This window comes from Nerophis ophidion, linkage group LG10, assembly GCF_033978795.1.
Source record: "Nerophis ophidion isolate RoL-2023_Sa linkage group LG10, RoL_Noph_v1.0, whole genome shotgun sequence".
Lineage (NCBI taxonomy): Eukaryota > Metazoa > Chordata > Actinopteri > Syngnathiformes > Syngnathidae > Nerophis > Nerophis ophidion.
The window spans coordinates 63,391,454-63,414,986 of record NC_084620.1 but is presented as its reverse complement, the minus strand read 5'-3'; the positions used below and the strand labels follow the sequence as shown (position 1 = coordinate 63,414,986).

General features: G+C 40.1%; 1 protein-coding gene and 1 long non-coding RNA gene across 5 annotated transcripts in view; one reads left to right on the top strand and one right to left on the bottom strand.

Annotated features, from left to right (window-relative positions):
• The window catches only part of LOC133561173 (kinesin-like protein KIF21A), an 86,788-nt gene that overhangs the window by 48,047 nt on the left and 15,208 nt on the right, over positions 1 to 23,533 (bottom strand). For all 4 annotated transcript variants that reach the window (XM_061914448.1, XM_061914450.1, XM_061914449.1 and 1 more), the window contains exons 2-6: positions 16,790 to 17,012; positions 9,202 to 9,384; positions 2,901 to 3,050; positions 999 to 1,130; positions 739 to 903 (exon numbers count right to left, since the gene is read on the bottom strand). In XM_061914448.1, coding sequence (XP_061770432.1) covers positions 739 to 903; positions 999 to 1,130; positions 2,901 to 3,050; positions 9,202 to 9,384; positions 16,790 to 17,012 — 853 coding nt within the window. The remainder of the gene's footprint in view (positions 1 to 738; positions 904 to 998; positions 1,131 to 2,900; positions 3,051 to 9,201; positions 9,385 to 16,789; positions 17,013 to 23,533) is intronic.
• On the top strand, positions 8,716 to 15,020 carry LOC133561174 (uncharacterized). Its single transcript, XR_009808601.1, has 3 exons — positions 8,716 to 8,950; positions 9,208 to 9,399; positions 14,216 to 15,020. It is a non-coding gene; the product is annotated as an uncharacterized LOC133561174 (long non-coding RNA).

Here is a 23,533-nt window from a genome sequence, read left to right as displayed (position 1 = left end):
CCTACCCCTGCAATAGATATATTTTTTTTAATACATTTTTTTATATAGTTTTATAATAGTATAAAAAGCAAAATGTAGTTTAATTAGACTTTACATCAATTACATTTAATTTTAGTATTAAAATAAAAAATACATGATAATAAAATACAAAAATCTAAATAGTGCAAGAAAAAAATGTGTAAGTTTTATATATATATATATATATATATATATATACATACATAAACACACACACAAATATATACATACATATATATACACATATATATAATAATAATAATAATGGATTAGATTTATATCGCGCTTTTCTATTGTTAGATACTCAAAGCGCTCACAGAGAAGTGGGAACCCATCATTCATTCACACCTGGTGGTGGTAAGCTACATCAGTAGCCACAGCTGCCCTGGGGTAGACTGACGGAAGCGTGGCTGCCAGTTTGCGCCTACGGCCCCTCCGACCACCACCAATCATTCGTTCATCATTCATTTACTGGTGTGAGCCGCACCGGGGGCAAAGGGTGAAGTGTCCTGCCCAAGGACACAACGGCAGCGATTTGGATGTCAATAGGTGGGAAGCGAGCCTGCAACCCTCAGGTTTCTGGCATAGCCGCTCAACCATCTACGCCATGCCGGCATATATATGTATGTATACATATATACATACATACACACGCGCACAAACACTCAACAAAAAAACAAGTATATCAAGTCAAATTAAACATGCTCTCATTTTTCCTACCAGTCCACAGTTGATGGAGATCCCTTCTTTGGCCCTGTCGCCTGTCGCTCCGGTTCTCTTCAGCCTCTCGGAACCAGCCAGGTCCACGAAGTGGAACTTGGCCGTCAGCGTCTCAAACTGGTCGATTTCCGAGTCGTTCGCCATCCGGTTGTCTGTGGCGTTTTCCTACGACCAGAAAGGACAGCGCATGTGCTGCAGGTGATGCTCTCTGGGTTCGTTCCATGCGTGTGTAAAAAAACAAAACACTAAACCCAATGTACGTTGTCGGGTGAGCACATGCGAACTTGGCACAGGTGGATGGTGAAGATGGCATGGGAGCGTGAACTCTGGACGTTCATCTGAGTGCTGGCGGTGGTTCTGGAGAGAGCGCCCAGCTTCAGACACTGGATCATCTGGCAGACAAGAACAACATGTTCATAATGTTTCAGAGGCATAAATAAACGTGTAGTGACAATATAAGCACGTGTTGTGGAATTCTGTTGGTAAAGAAATAAAAATGAGTGACTCAGTATTTAATTTCAAAAAGAACATGTCACAATGTATTTTAGAAAGTTATGTGAACTAGAAATTTATGTTTGTTTGGTTAAATGTTGTATTGAGAAGGTATGTATGTTTATCTATTTACAAAAAAGTGCATGTGTGTAAGTACATATTTTTGTATTATTTGTTAAAGGGCAACTTAAACGTAAATTCTGAATGACTATATTTCTTTTTGTATTACAAAATTATTAGAGAAGGTAACTTAATTGAATGTAAAAATGTTTATGTTGGGCATATAAGCTTTTTCGCTTCTGCCTGTTTCAGTCATCCATCCATCCATCCATTTTCTACCGCTTATTCCCTTTCGGGGTCGCGGGGAGCGCTGGCGCCTATCTCAGCTACAATCGGGCGGAAGGCGGGGTACACCCTGGACAAGTCGCCACCTCATCGCAGGGCCAACACAGATAGACAGACAACATTCACACTCACATTCACACTCTAGGGACCATTTAGTGTTGCCAATCAACCTATCCCCAGGTGCATGTCTTTTATAAATTATATATATATTATGTATATATATATATATATATATATATAACTATTTTCTTTAAGACAACAATTTGCAAGTACATTTTTTTTCTATTACACAAACAATTTACAAGTAAAAAAGAAAAAAAAAAGATTTGCAAATATAAAAACTATATTCAAGTTAAAACTTTTGCCAGTAACATTCCAACCCGCTCCATCCACACGCCTGCACTCACAGCACCCGCAATTCGCACAATGACATGTGGTGGCGCTGCGTTAATTTAAGGCCGTAAGAGCTACTGTTATTTGCGCATGGTGCCGTCCCCCAAAAATAGAGGAATAGAAGGAGGGTGTGGAGTAAAATGGAGGACAAAATAGAGGGGAAACTTACAGGTTAAGCTTGTTTTCCCATGCGCAAATATCAGTAGCTCTGATAACCTTAAATTGCCTCAGCAGCACCACCTGTTGTTATGTAGTGAGAATTGCGGGTGCTTTAAATGCAAGCGTGTGGATCGCATAGGGTGAAATATGACTACCAAAAGTTTTACTTGAAGAAAATTATACTTGTGAATCTTTTTTTTCTCTAGCAAAAACTCTTTACTTGCAAATTGTATTTTAATTAAATATTTTGACTTGCAAATCATTGGGTGGGAGTCAAATAATTTGAGTGTTTTTGGAGTTTAGGCAGTAATTTCATCCATATGTGTTATTTTAATGTTTTTGACTTAGACTTGGACAAACTTTAATGATCCACAAGGGAAATTGTTCAACAAAGTAGCTCAGTTAAAATGATGGAAAATGTAGGGATGGAATTTTCTGCTGGATCTACTCTATTTTATGCCGCGGATGCCACTTATACTGTAATATTGTACTTGATAATCGGTATATATTGTGTATATATATATATATAAATAGACATAATATATCTGTATATATAATATACTGGTCACATATTAAGTATTTATTGTACATATTCTTATGTTATGTTTTATACTGCTATATTTAAACTATTTATACCTGCATTGTCCAGTCATGTTATTCATTTTTTGAATCGTGATCCATGTTTGAATATGTTTTTGTTAGACTGAAAATAAACTGAATTGTACTTGCTGTGAGCCGCAACAAAACATGACTAAATACGATGCCGAGCTCACCTCGGCGGCAGAGGAGACGCTGCGTGCGGTGACACCGACCGTGTAGATGCCTCCGCTGGCGTCCTCGTGGATGCGGACGTTGGATTTCTGCCTCCTGACCTCGATGTCTCGCGTCGTGTCGAACAGGTCCAGCACTTCCTCGTTGTACAGCTGGATACAACGAAGTGAAGTGAATTGAAGTGAATTATATTCATATAGCGCTTTTTTCTTTAGTGACTCAAAGCGCTTTTACATAGTGAAACCCAATAACTAATTTTTACATTTAAACCAGTGTGGGTGGCACTGGGAGCAGGTGGGTAAAGTGTCTTGCCCACGGACACAACGGTAGTGACTAGGATGACGGAAGCGGGAATCGAACCTGCAACCCTCAAGTTGCTGGCACGGCCGCTGAACCAAACATCGCCCTTGTCGCCTTTTGATTTACAAACTTTTACATCAAGCCAAACATTACTCCGTGTGCGAACAATGTCTCTGTGTTTGCTTCTTCAATCAATCAATCAATCAATGTTTACTTATATAGCCCTAAATCACTAGTGTCTCAAAGGGCTGCACAAACCACCACGACATCCTCGGTAGGCCCACATAAGGTCCTTCAGCCATTCATTTTGTAGCTAGGTAAGGTTATATTTTTGCCTCATTCCTGTAAGAACCCTGCAAAGTGGCTGAAGCATTGAAGAGTGGGACTAACCAGGGCAGTGTTCTCAAACAACCACCGGGTGGCATCTGTGAGCGGATAATACTGTCTTTCAGGTCAGTTGTGTTCTTCACTCGCTTTAGGTGAGGGATGAGGCCAACACTAATCCAAACCCACTGTTGTCACTTCTCGACGCTTCAGCGTGTTTACTTTATTGCCTTTTGAAAAGTTTTGTCCAATTTGCTAACTCAAAATGAGTCCCAAAAACGACAGGGGACCAGCATGGAAAGAAAGCGGGAATCGCTGGATAGTATAAAGGGGAACATTATCACAATTTCTGAAGGGTTAAAACCAACAAAAATCAGTTCCCACTGGCTTATTTTATTTTTCAAAGTTTTTCTAAAAATTTCACCCATTACGCAATATCCCGAAAAACGGCTTCAAAGTGCCGGATTTTAACCATCGTAATATCCATTATCCTGTGACATCACAGCGTGACCACACAGAAACAAACATGGCGGATAGCACAGAAAGGTATAGCGATATTAACTCGGATTCAGAATCGGATTTCAGCGGCGTAAGCGATTCAACATGTATTTAAACGGATGGTTGGAGTGTGGAGGCAGGTAGCGAAACAAAATTGAAGAAGAAACTGAAGCTATTGAGCCATCTCACGACAGATAACGGCACGGGAGGAAGCGATTGGTATGTGTTTGTTTGGCATTAAATATGGGTGGAGGGAAAGGCTGGATGCAAATATAGCTATAAATGAAGCATAATGTTGCAATATGTACATACAGCTAGCCTAAATAGCATGTTAGCATTGATTAGCTTGCAGTCATGCCGTGACCAAATAGTGAAGTGTGAAGTGACTTATATTTATATAGCGCTTTTCTCTAGTGACTCAAAGCGCTTTACATAGTGACACCCAATATCTAAGTTACATTTAAACCAGTGTGGGTGGCACTGGGAGCAGGTGGGTAAAGTGTCTTGCCCAAGATCTGCCGTTTCTTTTCTTTTTCTTCTATGTCCCACTCTCCCTTGTGGAGGGGGTCCGGTCCGATCCGGTGGCCATGTACTGCTTGCCTGTGTATCGGCTGGGGACATCTCTGCGATGCTGATCCGCCTCCGCTTGGGATGGTTTCCTGCTGGCTCCGCTATGAACGGGACTCTCGCTGCTGTGTTGGATCCGCTTTGGACTGGACTCTCGCGACTGTGTTGGATCCATTATGGATTGAACTTTCACAGTATCATGTTAGACCCGCTCGACATCCATTGCTTTCCTCCTCTCCAAGGTTCTCATAGTCATCATTGTCACCGACGTCCCACTGGGTCATTATTGTCACCGATGTCCCACTGGGTGTGAGTTTTCCTTGCCCTTATGTGGGCCTACCGAGGATGTCGTAGTGGTTTGTGCAGCCCTTTGAGACACTAGTGATTTAGGGCTATATAAGTAAACATTGATTGATTGATTGAAGGACACAACGGCAGTAACTAGGATGGCACAAGCGGGAATCGAACCTGCAACCCTCAAGTTGCTGACACGGCCACACTACCAACCGAGCTATGTCTGATTAGCACACTCCACATAAGTCAATAACATCAACAAAACTCACCTTTGTGAGTGGTCAGTGGTTCAGTGGTCTATTTTCCGATATCGCAGATTTCTTAGACTTTATCGTTGGAAATGCATCTGCTTTGAGTGTCGCAGGATATCCATACATTCTTGCCATCTCTGTCGTAGCATAGCTGTCGTCGGTAAAGTGTGCGGAACAAACTTTCGCATCTTTTGGCCAGTGGTGCAACTTGAATCCGTCCCTGTTGGTGTTGTTACAACCTCCAACAACACACCGACGAGGCATAATGTCTCCAAGGTACGGGAAAACAGTCGAAAAAAACGGAAAATAACAGAGCTGAATTGACTTGGTGCGCTTATTAAGATTGAGAAAATGGCGGATTGCTCCATGTTGTAACGTCACAGGTGAAAGCTCATCGCTCTGACAGGCTATCAATTGTAAGGCGTTTAAATCGCCAAATTCACCCTTTTAGAGTTCGGAAATCGGTTAAAAAAACATATGGTCTTTTTTCTGCACCATCAAGGTATATATTGACGCCTGGTGATAATGTTCCCCTTTAAAAAAAAAAGGCTATTTGCGAGGAATACAACAATAGTGATCACAAATGTGGAAGAATCCATGAAGCAGGTGTCGTACCACAACAAGAATATAATTTCAACAAGACCGTTTTTTTTCTGGAAAAAGATACTAAAGCAGACTTCTATCGCAGCGAAGAAAAAGATGGTATCTTTTGCACAAACACAGCCCCCAGAATCTTGCCATCATTCCTTTTCCCTCTGTCTGCGGCTTTCTCTTCAGCTTCATCGCCGGTGTTAATGTGTGTGGATTTTACCATTTTAAAGGCCTACTGAGACCCACTACTACCGACCACGCAGTCTGATAGTTTATATATCAATGATGAAATATTAACATTGCAACACATGCCAATACGGCCTTTTTAGTTTACTAAATTGCAATCTTAAAATTTGCACGGAAGTATCATGCTAAAACATCGCAGTATGATGACGCGTGCGTGTGACGTCACGCATTGTAGAGGACATTTTGTTCCAGCGTCGTTCACAGCTATAAGTCATCTCTTTTCATCACATAATTCCACAGTATTATGGACATCTGTGTTGCTGAGTCTTTAGCAATTTATTCAATGAATAATGGAGACATCAAAGAAGAAAGCTGTAGGTAGGAAGCGGTGTATTGCGGCCGCCTTTAGCAACACAAACACAGCCGGTGTTTCATTGTTTACATTCCCGAAAGATGACGGTGAAGCTTTACTATGGAACAGAGCGGTCAAGCGAACACGGTTGGATTGGACCACACACAAAGTACAGTGTATTATGCAGCGATCATTTCGAAAGATCGTGTTTCGAAGAGGGTCCCTTGGGAAGAGCAGAGATGGGCATCGCCACCACCCGTCGACTAGTGCTGAAGAAAAATGCGGGGCAGACTTTCAGGTTGTACAGGTACAACCATATAATCTCACTAAAACACTAGTAACACAATAAGCAGATAAGGGATTTCCCGGAATTATCCTAGTAAATTTGTCTAATAACATCTGAATCGGGCTTCACGGTGGCAGAGGAGTTAGTGCGTCTGCCTCACAATAAGAAGTTCCTGCAGTCCTGGGTTCAAATCCAGGCTCGAGATCTTTCTGTGTGGAGTTTGCATGTCCTCCCCGTGACTGCGTGGGTTCCCTCCGGGTACTCCGGCTTCCTCCCACTTCCAAAGACATGCACCTGGGGATAGGTTGATTGGCAACACTAAATTGGCCCTAGTGTGTGAATGTGAGTGTGAATGTTGTCTGTCTATCTGTGTTGGCCCTGTGATGAGGTGGCGACTTGTCCAGTGTGTACTCCGCCCTCCGCCCGATTGTAGCTGAGATAGGCGCCAGCGCCCCCCCGCGACCCCAAAAGGGATTAAGCGGTAGAAAATGGATGGATGGAACATCTGAATCGCTCCCACTGTATAGTCTTTTCTTTTTTTTTTTCTAGTCCTTCACTCTCACTTTCCTCATTCACGGATCTTTCATCCTTGCTCAATTTAATGGGGAATTTGTCGCTTTTTCGGTCTGAATCGCTCTCGCTGCTGGTGGCCATGATTGTAAACAATGTTCAGATGTGAGGAGCACCACAACCCGTGACGTCACGCGCATATCGTCTGCTACTTCCGGTAAAGGCAAGGCTTTTTTATCAGCACCAAAAGTTGCGAACTTTATCGTCGATGTTCTCTACTAAATCCTTTCAACAAAAATATGGCACTATCGCGAAATAATCAAGTATGACACATAGAATGGACCTGCTATCCCCGTTTAAATAAGAAAATCTAATTTCAGTAGGCCTTTAAATGTTGATTATTGTAGCTATATGGTTGGAGAAGTTAAGGATTTTTGTGATTTCTCGTTTGTGAGGGCACCAAACGGACTTCTCTGCGTATACAGCACAGTTCAGCTTGTTAATAAATAGAATGTTGAGCTATCACCTCCTTGTTAGGTTTGTTTGATATACTATACTGTATAGAATGTTATGTTGTGTTCAAAGTGTACAAACATTCACTAAAATATGGACTTTTGTCAAGGCCGGAACCAATTATTCATGTTTACATCGATTCTTATGGGGACATTCGTTTAACTATACAAACCTTTTGCGTCAATAAAGTTTGTACATGGAGGTTCAAATACACTGTATAGCACTTTATTTTGTGTTTAAAGTGTACAAACCTTCACTAGAATATGGACTTTTGACCAGGTTGGAACCAATTATTCATATAAGTGTATGTGTCTCGCCCACTGGGTATGAGTTTTCCTTGCCCTTATGTGGGTTCTTCCGAGGATGTCGTGGTGGTTTGTGCAGCCCTTTGAGACACTTGTGATTTAGGGCTATATAAATAAACATTGATTGATTGATGTAGGTGTACATTGTTTCTTATGGAGACATTTGTTTCACTATACAAAGTTTTCACTTTAGGCATACTTGCCAACCTTGAAACCTCCGATTTCGGGAGGTGTGGGGTGGGGGGCGTGTTCGGTGGTGGGGCGGAGGCGTGGTTGGGGGCGTGGTTGGGGCGGGGTGTGTGGTTAAGAGGGGAGGAATATATTTACATCTATAAATCACCAACTCAAGTATTTCATATATATATATATATGATACTTGACTTTCAGTGATTTCTAGCTATATATATTTATTTTATTATACATATAAATAAAAGACAGCACCTATCAAATACACAGTAATAAAAACAGTCCTACAAACTGTACTGTGCTTGCTGGTTACTACTTGCTGGTTACTAAAAAAACCAACAACAACACTTACCTTTCACTATTTGTTCTGCCATTTATTTCTTCATTTTGCTCGTCGACGGTGTAATATATTGGGTTGGAGTCTATAACCAGGCGAGGTGATGAAAATACGTCTCTGTACTCTGGGTTTCAGAACAGACTCCCTCACTTGTCAGGTGCCCAACACCACGTAAATCGTTGGCCAATCAAAAAGCACCCCATACCGCTATAGCCAACAGCCACCAGGAGATGGCAACAGACAACATAGAATCACTCTAATACAGGCGGTGTCGGCATGGCTGTAACTTCCTCGTTCTTCTGCTTGGTCTCCTTGTGTGTGCAGTTTTTTTATTCAAATCCGTAGATGTTGTAACGTGATTGGGCAGGCAAGCTGTTTATATAGTGGCAAAGCGGACGTGAAAACAGGCTGTCCCCACTCAGGTCCGCAAGGAGCTGGAAGGGGCGTGGCCTCCAGCTCTGGCTGAATTTCGGGAGAAAATTTCTACCGGGAGGTTTTCGGGAGAGGCGCTGAATTTCGGGAGTCTCCCGGAAAATCCGGAAGGGTTGGCAAGTATGACTTTAGGACCCCCAATCAAGAACCAATTAAAGTTGTAAATAGAGGTTCCATTGTACTGTATAGCACTTAATTTGGTGTTTAAAGTGTACACTTTCGCCAAAATATGGACTTTTGTCCAGGCTGAATTCATGTTTACATTGTTACTAATGGAGACAATTGTTTCACTATACAAACTTTATGCTTTATGAACCCTGTTCAAGAACCAATTAGGTTTATAAATGGAGGTCTCACTATAGTGTTTGTACCTCCAGGAACTGAGCGTTGATCTTGAACTCAGGGGCAGGCTTGCCCTGCTCCGTGGCGGCCTGTCTGCGCTCCTCGATGCCCCGGAACAGGTGGTTGACGGCCCTGGGAATGATGCCCAGCTCCTCCTCGCCGATGTTGACGTCAAGGCCCGTTCCCATTGTGTACGTCTTCCCCGAACCGGTCTGGAGAGGACACAGGTGCGTGCGTTAAATGGACGTCAATAAATCAAAAGGGGGCGAGAGGCTCTCTGTGGAAACAGTGGGGATGGGGGTGGTCGCCATGGCGATTTATGTGGAATGCGGCATGAGCACCCCGCTCTACTCCCTGCTGGAATCCCCAAGAGGAGGGAAATTCAGGGTTTCCTGTTCCAAAAAAGAGAGGTACAACTCCGAGTACTATGGCAACGTACTCAGGAACCTAACATGGTTGTTTTTTTTTCCGGTCTCCTCCCTCCTGAGGAAGCTGAAGCTTCTTTTGAGGCCATGGTTATTTTATCATTATATAAGACTGGTAAGAAAACAAGATGTAATATTAGTTGGATTACTTTGAATAAGTCAAACAAAGAAACTTACATTTTGCCTTTTCATTAATATAAATATAAGTCAACTCTGTTAAGAAACGCAGCGTCCCCAAAACTAATGCAAAATGTCCACTGTGAAGGACGCTGGTTCTCAGGAGGATATTGCTTACATTAAAGGCCTACTGAAATGAGATTTTCTTATTCAAACGGGGATAGCAGGTCCATTCTATGTGTCATACTTGATCATTTCGCGATACTGCCATATTTTTGCTGAAAAGATTTAGTAGAGAACATTGACGATAAAGTTTGCAACTTTTGGTGCTGATAAAAAAGCCTTGCCTTTACCGGAAGTCGCAGACGATGACATCACGAGGGTGAGGGCTCCTCACGTCCTCACATTGCAAGAGCTATTCGGACCGAGAAAACGACAATTTCCCCATTAATTTCAGCGAGGGTGAAAGATTTGTGGATGATGATATCGATAGCAAAGGACTAGAAAAAAAAAAAAAAAGGGCGATTGCATTGGGACGGATTCAGAAGTTTTTAGACACATTTATTAGGATAATTCTGGGAAATCCCTTATCTTTCTATTGTGTTGCTAGTGTTTGAAGAGATTAAATAGTACCTGATAGTCGGAGGGGTGTGTTCACGGGTGTCTTGAGGCAAGTGTCTGAGGGAAGTCACGGCAGATACAAGGACGGCGCAAAGTCCACAGATCTCCGGTAAGAGGCGACTTTCTAACACAATTTTCTCACCGAAACCCGCCGGTTGACAAGTGGTCGGGATCCATGTTCGCTTGACCGCTCCGATCCATAGTAAACTTCACCTTCGGGATTTTTAAACAAGGAATCACCGTGTGTTTGTGTGGCTAAAGGCTAAAGCTTCCCAACTCCATCTTTCTACTTTGACTTCTCCGTTATTAATTGAACAAATTGCAAAAGATTCAGCAACACGGATGTCCAGAATACTGTGTAATTGCGCGATGAAAAGAGACGACTTTTAGCCGCAAATAGTGCAGCGCTAATATTTCCTGACAGTCCGTGACGTCACGCGCACGCTTCATCATTCCACGACGTTTTCAACAAGAAACTCCGCGGAAATTTAAAATTGCAATTTAGTAAACTAAACCGGCCGTATTGGCATGTGTTGCAATGTTAATATTTCATCATTGATATATAAACTATCAGACTGCGTGGTCGGTAGTAGTGGGTTTCAGTAGGCCTTTAAACAAATTAGTCCAGTAAGAAAAAACTAACTAACAACTAACTGACAAAAGAACTTTCCTCCAGAAGATTTTATCTTTTTCGATGTGATGACAATTAATTTTGAAATGAAAATTGAGCTGTATGGCCAAAATACCCAGCAATATGTTTGGAAGAGAAAAGGTGAGGCCTATAATCCCAGGAACACCAAACCTACCGTCAAGCATGGTGGTGGTAGTATTATGCCCTGGGCCTGTTTTGCTGCTAATGGAACTGGTGCTTTACAGACAGCAAATGGGACAATGAAAAAGGAGGATTACCTCCAAATTCTTCAGGACAACCTAAAATAATGAGCCCGAAGGTTGGGTCTTGGGCTCAATTGGGTGTTCCAACATGACCTCAAACACACGTTAAAAGTGGTAAACTAATGGCTAATACAAGCTAGAATTAAGGTTTTAGAATGGCCTTCCCAAAGTCCTGACTTAAAGGGGAACATTATCACCAAACCTATGCAAGCGTCAATATATACTTTGATGGTGCAGAAAAAAGACCATGTACTTTTTTAACCAATTTCCGAACTCTAGATGGGTGAATTTTGGCAAATTAAACGCCTTTCTGTTTAACGGTCTTTTAGCGATGACGTCAGAACGTGACGTCACCGAGGTAATACACCCGCCATTTACATTTTCACATTACAAACACCGGGTCTCAGCTCTGTTATTTTCCGTTTTTTTGACTATTTTTTGGAACCTTGGAGACATCATGCCTCGTCGGTGTGTGTAACAACACTAACAGGGAGGGATTCAAGTTGCACCACTGGCAAGAAATCTGCCGCCAGACCCCCATTGAATGCACCAAAGTGTCTTCACATTTTACCGACGATGCTAAGACAGACATGGCACAGAGATGTATGGATAACCTGCAGATGCATTTGCAACGATTAAGTCAACTAAATCACAAAGGTGAGTTTTGTTGATGTTGTTGACTTATGTGCTAATCAGACATATTTGGTCACGGCATGACTGCCAGCTAATCGATGCTAACATGCTACGCTAGTCGATGCTAACATGCTATTTACGCTAGCTGTATGTACATTTGAAACGAGATACCCGCATTTAATGCGAAACAAACACTTACCAATCGACGGATTTAAGTTGCTCCAGTGTCACAAGATGTGAAAGTCCTGATCGTTTGGTCCGCACATTTTACCGGCGATGCTAATAAGGCAGCCATGCTATGGGCCACTTCATTAGGTACACCCATGCTATGGCCGAATAGCGTCAATAGCTATTCGCTCAATAGCTTCAATTTTGTTTTCGCCATCTGCCTCCATACTCTGACCATCTGTTTCAACACATCCGTAATCTGTTGAATCGCTTAAGCCGCTGAAATCAGAGTCTGAATCTGAGCTAATGTCGCTATATCTTGCTGTGGTATTCGCTTTTGTCTGTTTACATTGGCAGCACTGTGTGACGTCACAGGGAAATGGACAGTCGCATCGCAAATAGCGAAAATCAAGCACTTTAAAGCTTTTTTTAGGGATATTCGGGGACCGGTAAAATTTTGAAAAAAAATTCAAAAAATACAACAAGCCACTGGGAACTGAGTTTTATTGGTTTTAACCCTTTTGAAATTCTGATAATGTTCCCCTTTAAGTACGGCAGCTCTTTTTTGTGAGTAATGTTAACGTTATGTCTTTTTTGCACCGCGGGGCTGAAAATGTGTCTCCAGCACATTTGACTCTGTTTTGAGAGCGAAAACGCACGGTTAACAATTTGGAAATAAACATAACGGACAGAAATATCTCAGGTTGGTTTCATAATGGATCGATGTAGCCGGGCCTCAAAAAGCCATATACATCTATTTAGATTTGAGTGACGCTTTAGTATATCTTAACGTTATGAAGGTGCTGAAATATTTAATGCTATGATTCAGAGGTAGCCTAAAATTCATCCTTTATTATTTACAACAGAAACGTGTACATTATCTGACCCAGTTCTGATGTGATGAGTTACATTTCTGTGTTGTTATTGGTGTATTCTGCAAAGTCCATTTAATCAAAGGCCTACTGAAATGAGATATTTTATTTAAACGGGGATAGCAGGTCCATTCTATGTGTCATACTTGATCATTTCGCGATATTGCCATATTTTTGCTGAAAGGATTTTGTAGAGAACATCGACGATAAAGTTTGCAACTTTCGGTGCTAAAAGAAAAGCCCTGCCTCTACCGGAAGTTGCAGACGATGACGTCACATGTTGATGGCTCCTCACATATTCACATTAATTTTAATGGGAGCCTCCAACAAAAAGTGCTATTTGGACAGAGAAAACGACAGTTTCCCCATTAATTTGAGCGAGGATGAAAGATTTGTGTTTGAGGATATTGATAGCGACGGAGTAGAAAAAAAACAGTTAAAAAAACAACAAGCGCGATTGCATTGGGACGGATTCCAATGTTTTTAGAGACATTTACTAGGATGATTCTGGGAAACCCCTTATCTTTCTATTGTGTTGCTAGTGTTTTAGTTAGTTTAATAGTACCTGATAGTCGGAGGTGTACGTCCACGAGTGTCTTGACGCGCAGTGTCTCAGGGGAGTCGACGGCAGCTTTATGGGCGGCACAAGCTCAGCTGATCTCCGGTAAAAAGCGACTTTTTACCACAATTTTCCCACCGAAACCTGCTGGTTGACATTCCGTCGTGATTCATGTTCGCTTGACCGCGCTCTGATCCATAGTACAGTTTCACCTCCAGGAATTTTAAACAAGGAATCACCGTGTGTTTGTGTGGCTAAAGGCTAAAGCTTCCCAACTCCGTCTTTCTATTTTGACTCCTCCAATATTAATTGAACAAATTGCAAAAGATTCAGCAACACAGATCTCCAAAATACTGTGTAATTATGCGGTTAAAGCAGATGACTTTTAGCTGTGTGTGTGTGTGCAGCGCTCATATTTCCTTGAAACCCGTGACGTCTTGCGTACACGTCATCATTACATGACGTTTTCAAGACGAAACTCCCGGGAAATTTAAAATTGCAATTTAGTAAACTAAAAAGGCCGTATTGGCATGTGTTGCAATGTTAATATTTCATCATTGATATATAAACTATCAGACTGCGAGGTGGGTAGTAGTGGGTTTCAGTAGGCCTTTAATTTAGCAGTTTTTTTTAAATGTGGTGGCGTATTTTCCTTTTACGTCAGAAATTATTAATAAAATCAACTGGGTGTGTATTGAGTTACAAGTAAATGATGCTACTATGTATGTTCATAATATGGTTTCTCTCATTTCAGAAAGAAACAAGGCACCATTAGAGACTTGGTACAAAGGAAGGTCTGCACACCACAGCAAGCGGCTGCATTGACTGATGCTACCTAAATATGTTGCTAACTGACATGGGGCCACCGTCAATGGTGGAGGATGAAGGTTTTAGAAAAAGGATTCACGTACTCAACCCTGGTTACACTCTTCCCTCAAGGACCCATTATACCAAACTGATGGAGAGGAAGTATGAGCAAACATTCCATGCAGTGTAGACTGACATAAAAGCCACACAGAGCAAATTGCTCTCACTACTGATGTGTGGACAAGTGTAGCCTACTTAAAGCCTAAATAATGTAAATAAATCAATGTATATACTATGATGATTAACTTGTGTGATGACTGTATTATGTTGATAGTATATATTTGTACCATGAATTGATTAACGTGGACCCCGACTTAAACAAGTTGAAAAACTTATTCGGGTGTTACCATTTAGTGGTCAATTCTACGGAATATGTACTGAACTGTGCAATCTACTAATAAAAATTAAAAAAAAGTATGGCAATTCATGCCGTTACATTGGAGACGAATGGAACATGAAGTCAATCTGCCTTACGATCATGCCACTAAAGAAAGACATTCAGTATCCAACATTGCAGAATGGTTGGAATAAGTGGTAGACAGGTTTGAAATTCCCCTAAGCAAAATTATTGCTAATATGCATGACAATTGTGCACTTTATAAAAATAAAAAATACATTTTTGTAACACTTGCCTTGTTTTATTTGGCAAGTCGAAAGAACATGGTGCCAGTATGCTGTTTTTTAAAATAAAGTATTGGAAAAGATAGAAAATGTAGTTTGTCTCTTTTGTCCGATTATTAATCGATTAATAGGAGTAATAATCGACAGATTAATCGATTATCAAATTAATTGTTAGTTGCAGCCCTAATACACACACACATATTCATAACACAAATTGGTGTGTCAGACTTGGCCCTGTCTTGGTTTAACTCTTATCTTACTGATCTTACTGATAGGATGCAGTGCGTCTCCCATAACAATGTGACCTCGGACTCCGTTAAGGTAACGTATGGAGTTCCCCAGCGTTCAGTCCTTGGCCCTGCACTCTTCAGCATCTACATGCTGCCGCCAGGTGACATCATACGAAAATACGGTGTTAGATTTCACTGTTATGCTGATGACACCCAACTCTACATGCCCCTAAAGCTGACCAACACGCCGGGTTGTAGTCAGCTGGAGGCGTGTCTTAATGAAATTAAACAATGGATGCCCGCTAACTTTTTGCAACTCAACGCCAAAAAAACGGAAATGCTGATTATCGGTCCTGCTAGACACCGACCTCTATTTAATAATACAACTCTAACATTTGACAACCAAACAATTAAACAAGGCGACTCGGTAAAGAATCTGGGTATTATCTTCGACCCAACTCTCTCCTTTGAGTCACACATTAAAAGCGTTACTAAAACGGGCTTCTTTCATCTACGTAATATCGCTAAAACTCGCTCCATTTTATCCACTAAAGAACCTGAGATCATTATCCATGCGTTTGTTACATCTCGTCTCGATTACTGTTGCGTATTATTTTCGGGTCTCCCCATGTCTAGCATTAAAAGATTACAGTTGGTACAAAATGCGGCTGCTAGACTTTTGACAAGAACAAGAAAGTTTGATCACATTACGCCTGTACTGGCTCACCTGCACTGGCTTCCTGTGCACTTAAGATGTGACTTTAAGGTTTTACTACTTACGTATAAAATACCACACGGTCTAGCTCCTGCCTATCTTGCTGACTGTATTGTACCATATGTCCCGGCAAGAAATCTGCGTTCAAAGGACTCCGGCTTATTAGTGATTCCCAAAGCCCAAAAAAAGTCTGCGGGCTATAGAGCGTTTTTCATTCGGGCTCTAGTACTCTGGAATGCCCTCCCGGTAAGAATTTGAGATGCTACCTCAGTAGAAGCATTTAAGTCTCACCTTAAAACTCATTTGTATACTCTAGCCTTTAAATAGACTCCCTTTTTAAACCAGTTGATCTGCCGTTTCTTTTCTTTTTCTCCTATGTCCCACTCTCCCTTGTGGAGAGTGGTCCGATGGCCATGGATGACGTACTGGCTGTCCAGAGTCGGGACCCAGGATGGACCGCTCTGCGCTACTGATCCGCCTCCGCTTGGGACGGTTTCATGCTGGCTCCGCTGCGAACGGGACTCTCGCTGCTGTGTTGGATCCGCTTTGGACTGGACTCTCGCGGCTGTGTTGGATCCACTATAGATTGAACTTTCACAGTATAATGTTAGACCCGCTCGACATCCATTGCTTTCCTCCTCTCCAAGGTTCTCATAGTCATCATTGTCACCGACGTCCCACTGGGTGTGAGTTTTCCTTGCCCTTATGTGGACCTACTGAGGATGTCGTAGTGGTTTGTGTTGTGGTTTGTGCAACCCTTTGAGACACTAGTGATTTAGGGCTATATAAGTAAACATTGATTGATTGATTGATTGAAATATTCATATATTCCTACATAGTTCAACAACAAAGAGGATTCATGTTGGCAATAATGAATAAAGGGTGTCCAACTGACCTGCCCGTATGCAAATATTGTAGCGTTGTAGCCCTCGAAGCAGCCCTCAATAAGTGTCTCGGTACAGTGGCTGTAAATGGCGTCCTGCTGACTGTCCATGTCGAAGACATAGTCATAAGTGAAGGCCTTGTCCTTGCCCAAGAACACCTGCGGCTCCCCGGGCATCACGTAAGTGCAAATATGGCAACCCTCGATCTTCTCTCTGGCCAACTGAGGACGAATCCTGGTGGAAAAAGATCAATGTTAGCTGGGTTTATTTCAAATATGCGTGACTTTGAAGTAGGCCTACAGGTCAACATGCCCGAAAAGGAAACACGTTATTCATACATGGAGAAATTTGCTTCGCTATACAAACTCCGATTAACGAACCCTGTCCAAGAACCAATTCGTAAATCAAAGTTCCGCAGGATTGTAAACAACGTTTGTCGTGAATAACAGGCTGTGCAGGTGTACCTAATGAAGTGTCTCAGTGTACTTTAAGGGTGGGAACATGAGTCACACTTGCATCCAGTCTGCCTTCATTCCAACTCAAAAAACATCTCAATAGAACTGAATAGTAAATTAGAGGTGGTTCCACACAGTGTGTGTGTGTGAGCTGTATTTTACGCCATGAAAAGCGCCAGCACACACCTCACAGTACACTCGCTGTTCAGGAGAGTAAACACAACCCACCCTGGATTTCATTAAGAATTTGCTCCTCCTTAAATAAATGCCATGACATATATTCCTCCCACTCTGCTGAACTCACTGTCCAGCCTGGATGGACAACATCTACATATAAAAGTAGTTTTTATCCCCACTTTGCAATAACAGTCTGGCATGTGTAATACACAACTCTTTGCACGCGACACAATGTGTGTTTGTGTGCATGCAAAGGGCTACTTTGCCTGGCGTGTCCATGGCAACACACACATTGAAAAGACTCTCCCATTCATTCATGTAGCGGCCTGAATGGATGCCAGTGTTTGTGTTGCAGTTGTGTATCGATACTTATGACAACACTGTGTGGAAAAAATAAAAAAGCAGGGATGGTCTGAGCTGTAAAGTCATTAAATGTCTAAGTCTGGTTTACGCTCTCAAAGATCTTTGGCCACCTTCCCAAAACCTGACAAGGTGCCATTACTGTATCAGCCTGACAATGAGGGTAGCGTTTAGTGTTCACAGACAATGAAATTTCCCAGTAAAGTGCAAACAAAAAAAGAAGGTTAAACACACACCTTCTTAAATCAGGCTTTTTTACTAAACATGTTAAACTCTTCTTAGGGTTTTTATTATGTTATTTTCTATTTTACTCATTGCTATAATTACTACTATTATTATGATTATATTACCTTTACTACATACACACACACACACACACACACACACACACACACACACACACACACACACACACACACACACACACATATATATATGTGTTGACACCCTGTTGATTTTATCAAAAACTTTAATTCAAACAATACATAATTCCTCTGACTTCTCTAAATTCTTTAATATTTTTTTATGAATATAAATAAAGAAGAGTAGCAAATTACATGTTAAACATTTGTATTTGGAGTAGAACTTTACAAGGACACAAAGTTATTTTAAAAATGTTTGTGTTTACATTCATGTACAGTAGTCGATAAGTTTCTTTTTCTCCATCTTCTTGTCATGTTATTTAGAAAATAAATAAATAATATGAATCCTTTAATGCGCCTTATATATGAAAATAGATAAAAAATAGACCATTTGTCAGCAGTGCGCTTTATAATCCGGTGTGTGTGTGTGTGTGCGTGCGAGCGTGTCTCTCTCTCTCTAGATTAGAAAACATAATTTCAGTTATTTCACCTTTTTTACATGTGTTTATTCATAGTTTTGACACTTTCAGCGACTATCTACAATATAAATAGTCATGAAAATAAAGAAAACACATTGAGATATATATATATATATATATATATATATATATATATATATATATATATATATGTACATATTGCGCTCTACCACGGTATCGAGCACGATTCTCTAGCACGATTCTCTGGATAATCCAATCAAGACATATATATATATATATATATATATATATATATACATACATATATGTGTGTGTCTATATACATATATCTATATATATCCCAATGTCTTTTCTTTATTTTTATGACTATTTATATTGTAGATAGTCGCTGAAAGTGTCAAAACTATGAATAAACACATGTAAAAAAGGTGATATAACTGAAAACATGTTTTCTAATCTAGAGAGAGAGAGACACACACACACACACACACACACACACACACACACACACACACAAACACACCGGATTATAAAGCGCACTGCTGACAAATGGTCCATTTTTTATCTATTTTCATATATAAGGCGCATTAAAGGATTCATATTATTTTTTTATTTTTTTAAATAACATCACAAGAAGATGGAGAAAAAGAAGCTTATCGACTACATGAACGTAAACACTTACAAAAAATTTTAAAATTATTTTGTGTCCTTGTAAAGTTCTACTTCAAATACAAATGTTTAACATGTAATTTGCTACTCTTCTTTAGTTCTATTCATAAAAAATTATTAAACCATTTAAAAAAGTCAGAGGAATTATGCATTGTTTGAATTAAAGCTTTTTGACCCTGTCATGCCAATTTCTATTTAAATAACTTTATTTTAACCAAAATGTTGTATTTGAAAATATTTCAAATTACATAAATATAATAAAAATTGTAAAAAAATAAAAATAAATAAATATATATATATTTTTTTTTTTTTTGCAAAGTTTCATTCGGTGTTACTATGATAAACTGGTACATAATCACTTTTTACATGAGATGTAAAAACTGTGTTTCTTTATAAAGTTCTACTCCAACATTTTTTCTAAAAGTAATTTAGTACACTTTTGAAAAAATGTTTTCAATAATATCAAACAATTTTAAAAAGTTAGAGGAATTATATTTTGTATGAATTACAGTATTTTGACCCTGTTATGCCAATTTACATTTTATAAAAAATATATATTTTCACCAATATTTTGTGTTTGAAAAAAATATTTTAAAATTACTTAATAAAAAAATAATAATTTAAAATATATATATTTTATTTCACAAAGTATCATTTGGTTTGTAAATGATAAACTGATACGTAAACACTTACAGAAAAATTTAAAAGAACACTGTCTTCATCAATTTCTACAACAAATAAAAACATTTAAAAAACATAATTACACTTCTTTATTTACACTCATTAATATAATTAAACCATTTTTAAAAAGTTATTATAATATGTTCCTTTTAAATTACAGTATTTTGACCTTGTCTTGTGTCAATTTCTCTGTAATTAAAAACTTCCTTTAACCAAAATGTTGCGTTTTATCCTTTTTTTTATAAATATATAAAATTACATAGTGAAATATAAAAATAGTTTTACATTTATTTTGGTTTTACTATGAGACACCAATACATAAACACTAACATTTTATACAATGTTAAAAAAATGTTGTGTCTTCATAGTTTTATTACAATTGAAAAAAAAAAAAGTAAATTAAACTTCTTTATTTATATTTAATAATTTTATTTATCCATCCATCCATCCATCCATTCATTTTCTACCGCTTGTTCCCTTTTGGGGTCGCGGGGGGCGCTGGCGCCTATCTCAGCTACAATCGGGCGGAAGGCGGGGTACACCCTGGACAAGTTGCCACCTCATCGCAGGGCCATAATTTTATTTAACAATTTCAAAAAGTTAGATGAAACAGTACGTCCTATACGGCACACAAAGGCATACTGTACGTAAAATAATTAAACATTATTCAGATAATCTGATGTTTATACCAAAAACAGACCAATCGTGAGTGACTGTTTCATGTTAAAACACTTTTCCCCCTCAGGTTGAATAAAAAATCTGCCCTTTGAGTAAACTAATCTGTCTTTTCGACAAGACACACACAGGTTTCATTGTTGCTTGTTTTTCCTTGGAAATGGAACACCACTGCTGCCTTACTACACACGGTGGTCCTCACACCCACTGGGAGACAAGTTACAGTACATTTGATACTTTATCTAAAATGACTGAGCCTAAAATAGGCACGCACAGACCTTTCAAGCGCATTCAAGCGTATAGAAGTAAAACATGCACATGAATTAGGACACTTTCGGTCAACTGTAAGCAAGATGAAAAAGAAAAGCTTAAGTCGTCACATGGATGGAGATTAAACGGAAACATTTACCTCTTACTGTGAATTCCTTAATATTGGCTGACAGGAACACGGAAAAAGCAGGACAATAGCGCAAGAAACACACCAAATAATGATATTTTTATATTTAAATTGGTGTTATTGTTTTTTGATATAATAATTCACTGTGATTATACACATTACAATTCTATTTCTTACATACTTTTTACATTTGATTAGAAACGTGAAACAGCACACGCAAACGCACATACATAAAACTGATTAAATAATAATATTAATTAAATTGTACCATTATGTAATCAATAATAAATATAATAACACAATTAATACAGTTTTACTTGATTAAATAATAGTAATAAGTACTATATATTTATTAAAAAAAAACATTTAAATAGCGCTAAGTAATGCTTTTAGCATGACTAATAATTAGCTGGACTTCATTAGGGTTTGACTGTATCTTGATATCACGATAATTTCAATGTACAGTGGGGCGAAAAAGTATTTAGTCAGCCATCGATTGTGCAAGTTCTCCCACTTAAAATGATGACAGAGGTCTGTAATTTTCATCATAGGTACACTTCAACTGTGAGAGACAGAATGTGAAAAAAAAAATCCAGGAATTCACATTGTAGGAATTTTAAATAATTTATTTGTAAATTATGGTGGAAAATAAGTATTTGGTAAACCATTCAAAGCTCTCACTGATGGAAGGAGGTTTTGGCTCAAAATGTCCCGATACATGGCCCCATTCATTCTTTCCTTAACACGGATCAATCGTCCTGTCCCCTTTGCAGAAAAACAGCCCCAAAGCAGGATGTTTCCACCCCCATGCTTCACAGTAGGTATGGTGTTCTTGGGATGCAACTCAGTATTCTTCTTCCTCCAAACACGACGAGTTGAGTTTATACCAAAAAGTTCTATTTGGGTTCCATCTGACCACATGACATTCTCCCAATCCTCTGCTGTATCATCCATGTATCCATTTTGGTATAAACTCAACTCGTCGTGTTCGGAGGAAGAAGAATACTGAGTTGCATCCCAAGAACACCATACCCACTGTGAAGCATGGAGGTGGAAACATCATGCTTTGGGGAAGTTTTTCTGTGGAGGCAGATAGCGAAAACTAAAGAAGGACTAAAGAAGAAACTGAAGCTATTGAGCCATATCACGACAGACAACGGCAAAGAGGACAAATTCGGCAATCGCCTTCTAACCAACGATTGCCTCTTTTGACCACTGGTGCAACTTGAATCCGTCGATTGGTATGTGTTTGTTTGGCATTAAATATGGGTGGAGGCAAAGGCTGAATGCAAATATAGCTACAAATGAGGCATAATGATGCAATATGTACATACAGCTAGCCTAAATAGCATGTTAGTATCGATTAGCATGCCGTGACCATTGATATGTCTGATTAGCACACTCCACGTAAGTCAACTTGAATCCGTCCCTGTCCGTGTTGTTACACCCTCCGACAACACACCGACGAGGCATAATGTCTCCAAGGTACGGAAAAGGGTCGAAAAAATGTAAAATAACAGAACTGATTTGACTTGGTGTGTGTAATGTGTTTGATAAAATGGCGGATTGCTTCCTGTTGTGACGTCACGGGAGAAAAGTCATTGCTCTGACAGCGAACACTTGAAAGGCGTTTCAACCGCCAAATTCACCCTTTTAGAGTTCAGAAATCGGTTAAAAAAACATCCATCCATCCATCCATCTTCTTCCGCTTATCCGAGGTCGGGTCGCGGGGGCAACAGCCTAAGCAGGGAAGCCCAGACTTCCCTCTCCCCAGCCACTTCGTCTAGCTCATGGTCTTTTTTCTGCAACATCAAGGTATATATTGACGCTTACATAGGTCTGGTGGCAGAGGGGTTAGTGCGTCTGCCTCACAATACGAAGGTCCTGCAGTCCTGGGTTCAAATCCAGGCTCGGGATCTTTCTGTGTGGAGTTTGCATGTTCTCCCCGTGAATGCGTGGTTTCCCCCTCAGGGTACTCCGGCTTCCTCCCACTTCCAAAGACATGCACCTGGGGATAGGTTGATTGGCAACACTAAATTGGCCCTAGTGTGTGAATGTGAGTGTGAATGTTGTCTGTCTATCTGTGTTGGCCCTGCGATGAGGTGGCGACTTGTCCAGGGTGTACCCCGCCTTCCGCCCGATTGTAGCTGAGATAGGCCCCAGCGCCCCCCGCGACCCCAAAAAAGGGAATAAGCGGTAGAAAATGGATGGTTGGATAGGTCTGGTGATAATGTTCCCCTTTAAAGTATAATCCTGGCTTTGCAGATACACTGAGACGAAGTCCAAGCTCATTGTGTTTTTGAAGCGGCACCAATTTTCCTCAGAATTTTCAAGTGTTTTGTCCAGAGGACTATTTGTGATTTGTACGTTTTTAGACCGTGCTTGCTCTATTTTTAGTCAAAGTAAAACAATGAAAACAACCTGGACTTGTCTTTATTTTTAAGTTATCATGCCATGATTTTATCATCCCGGCCCACTTGGGAATAGACTTTCCTCCATGCGGCTCCTGAACTGAAATGACTTTGACACCACTGCTTTT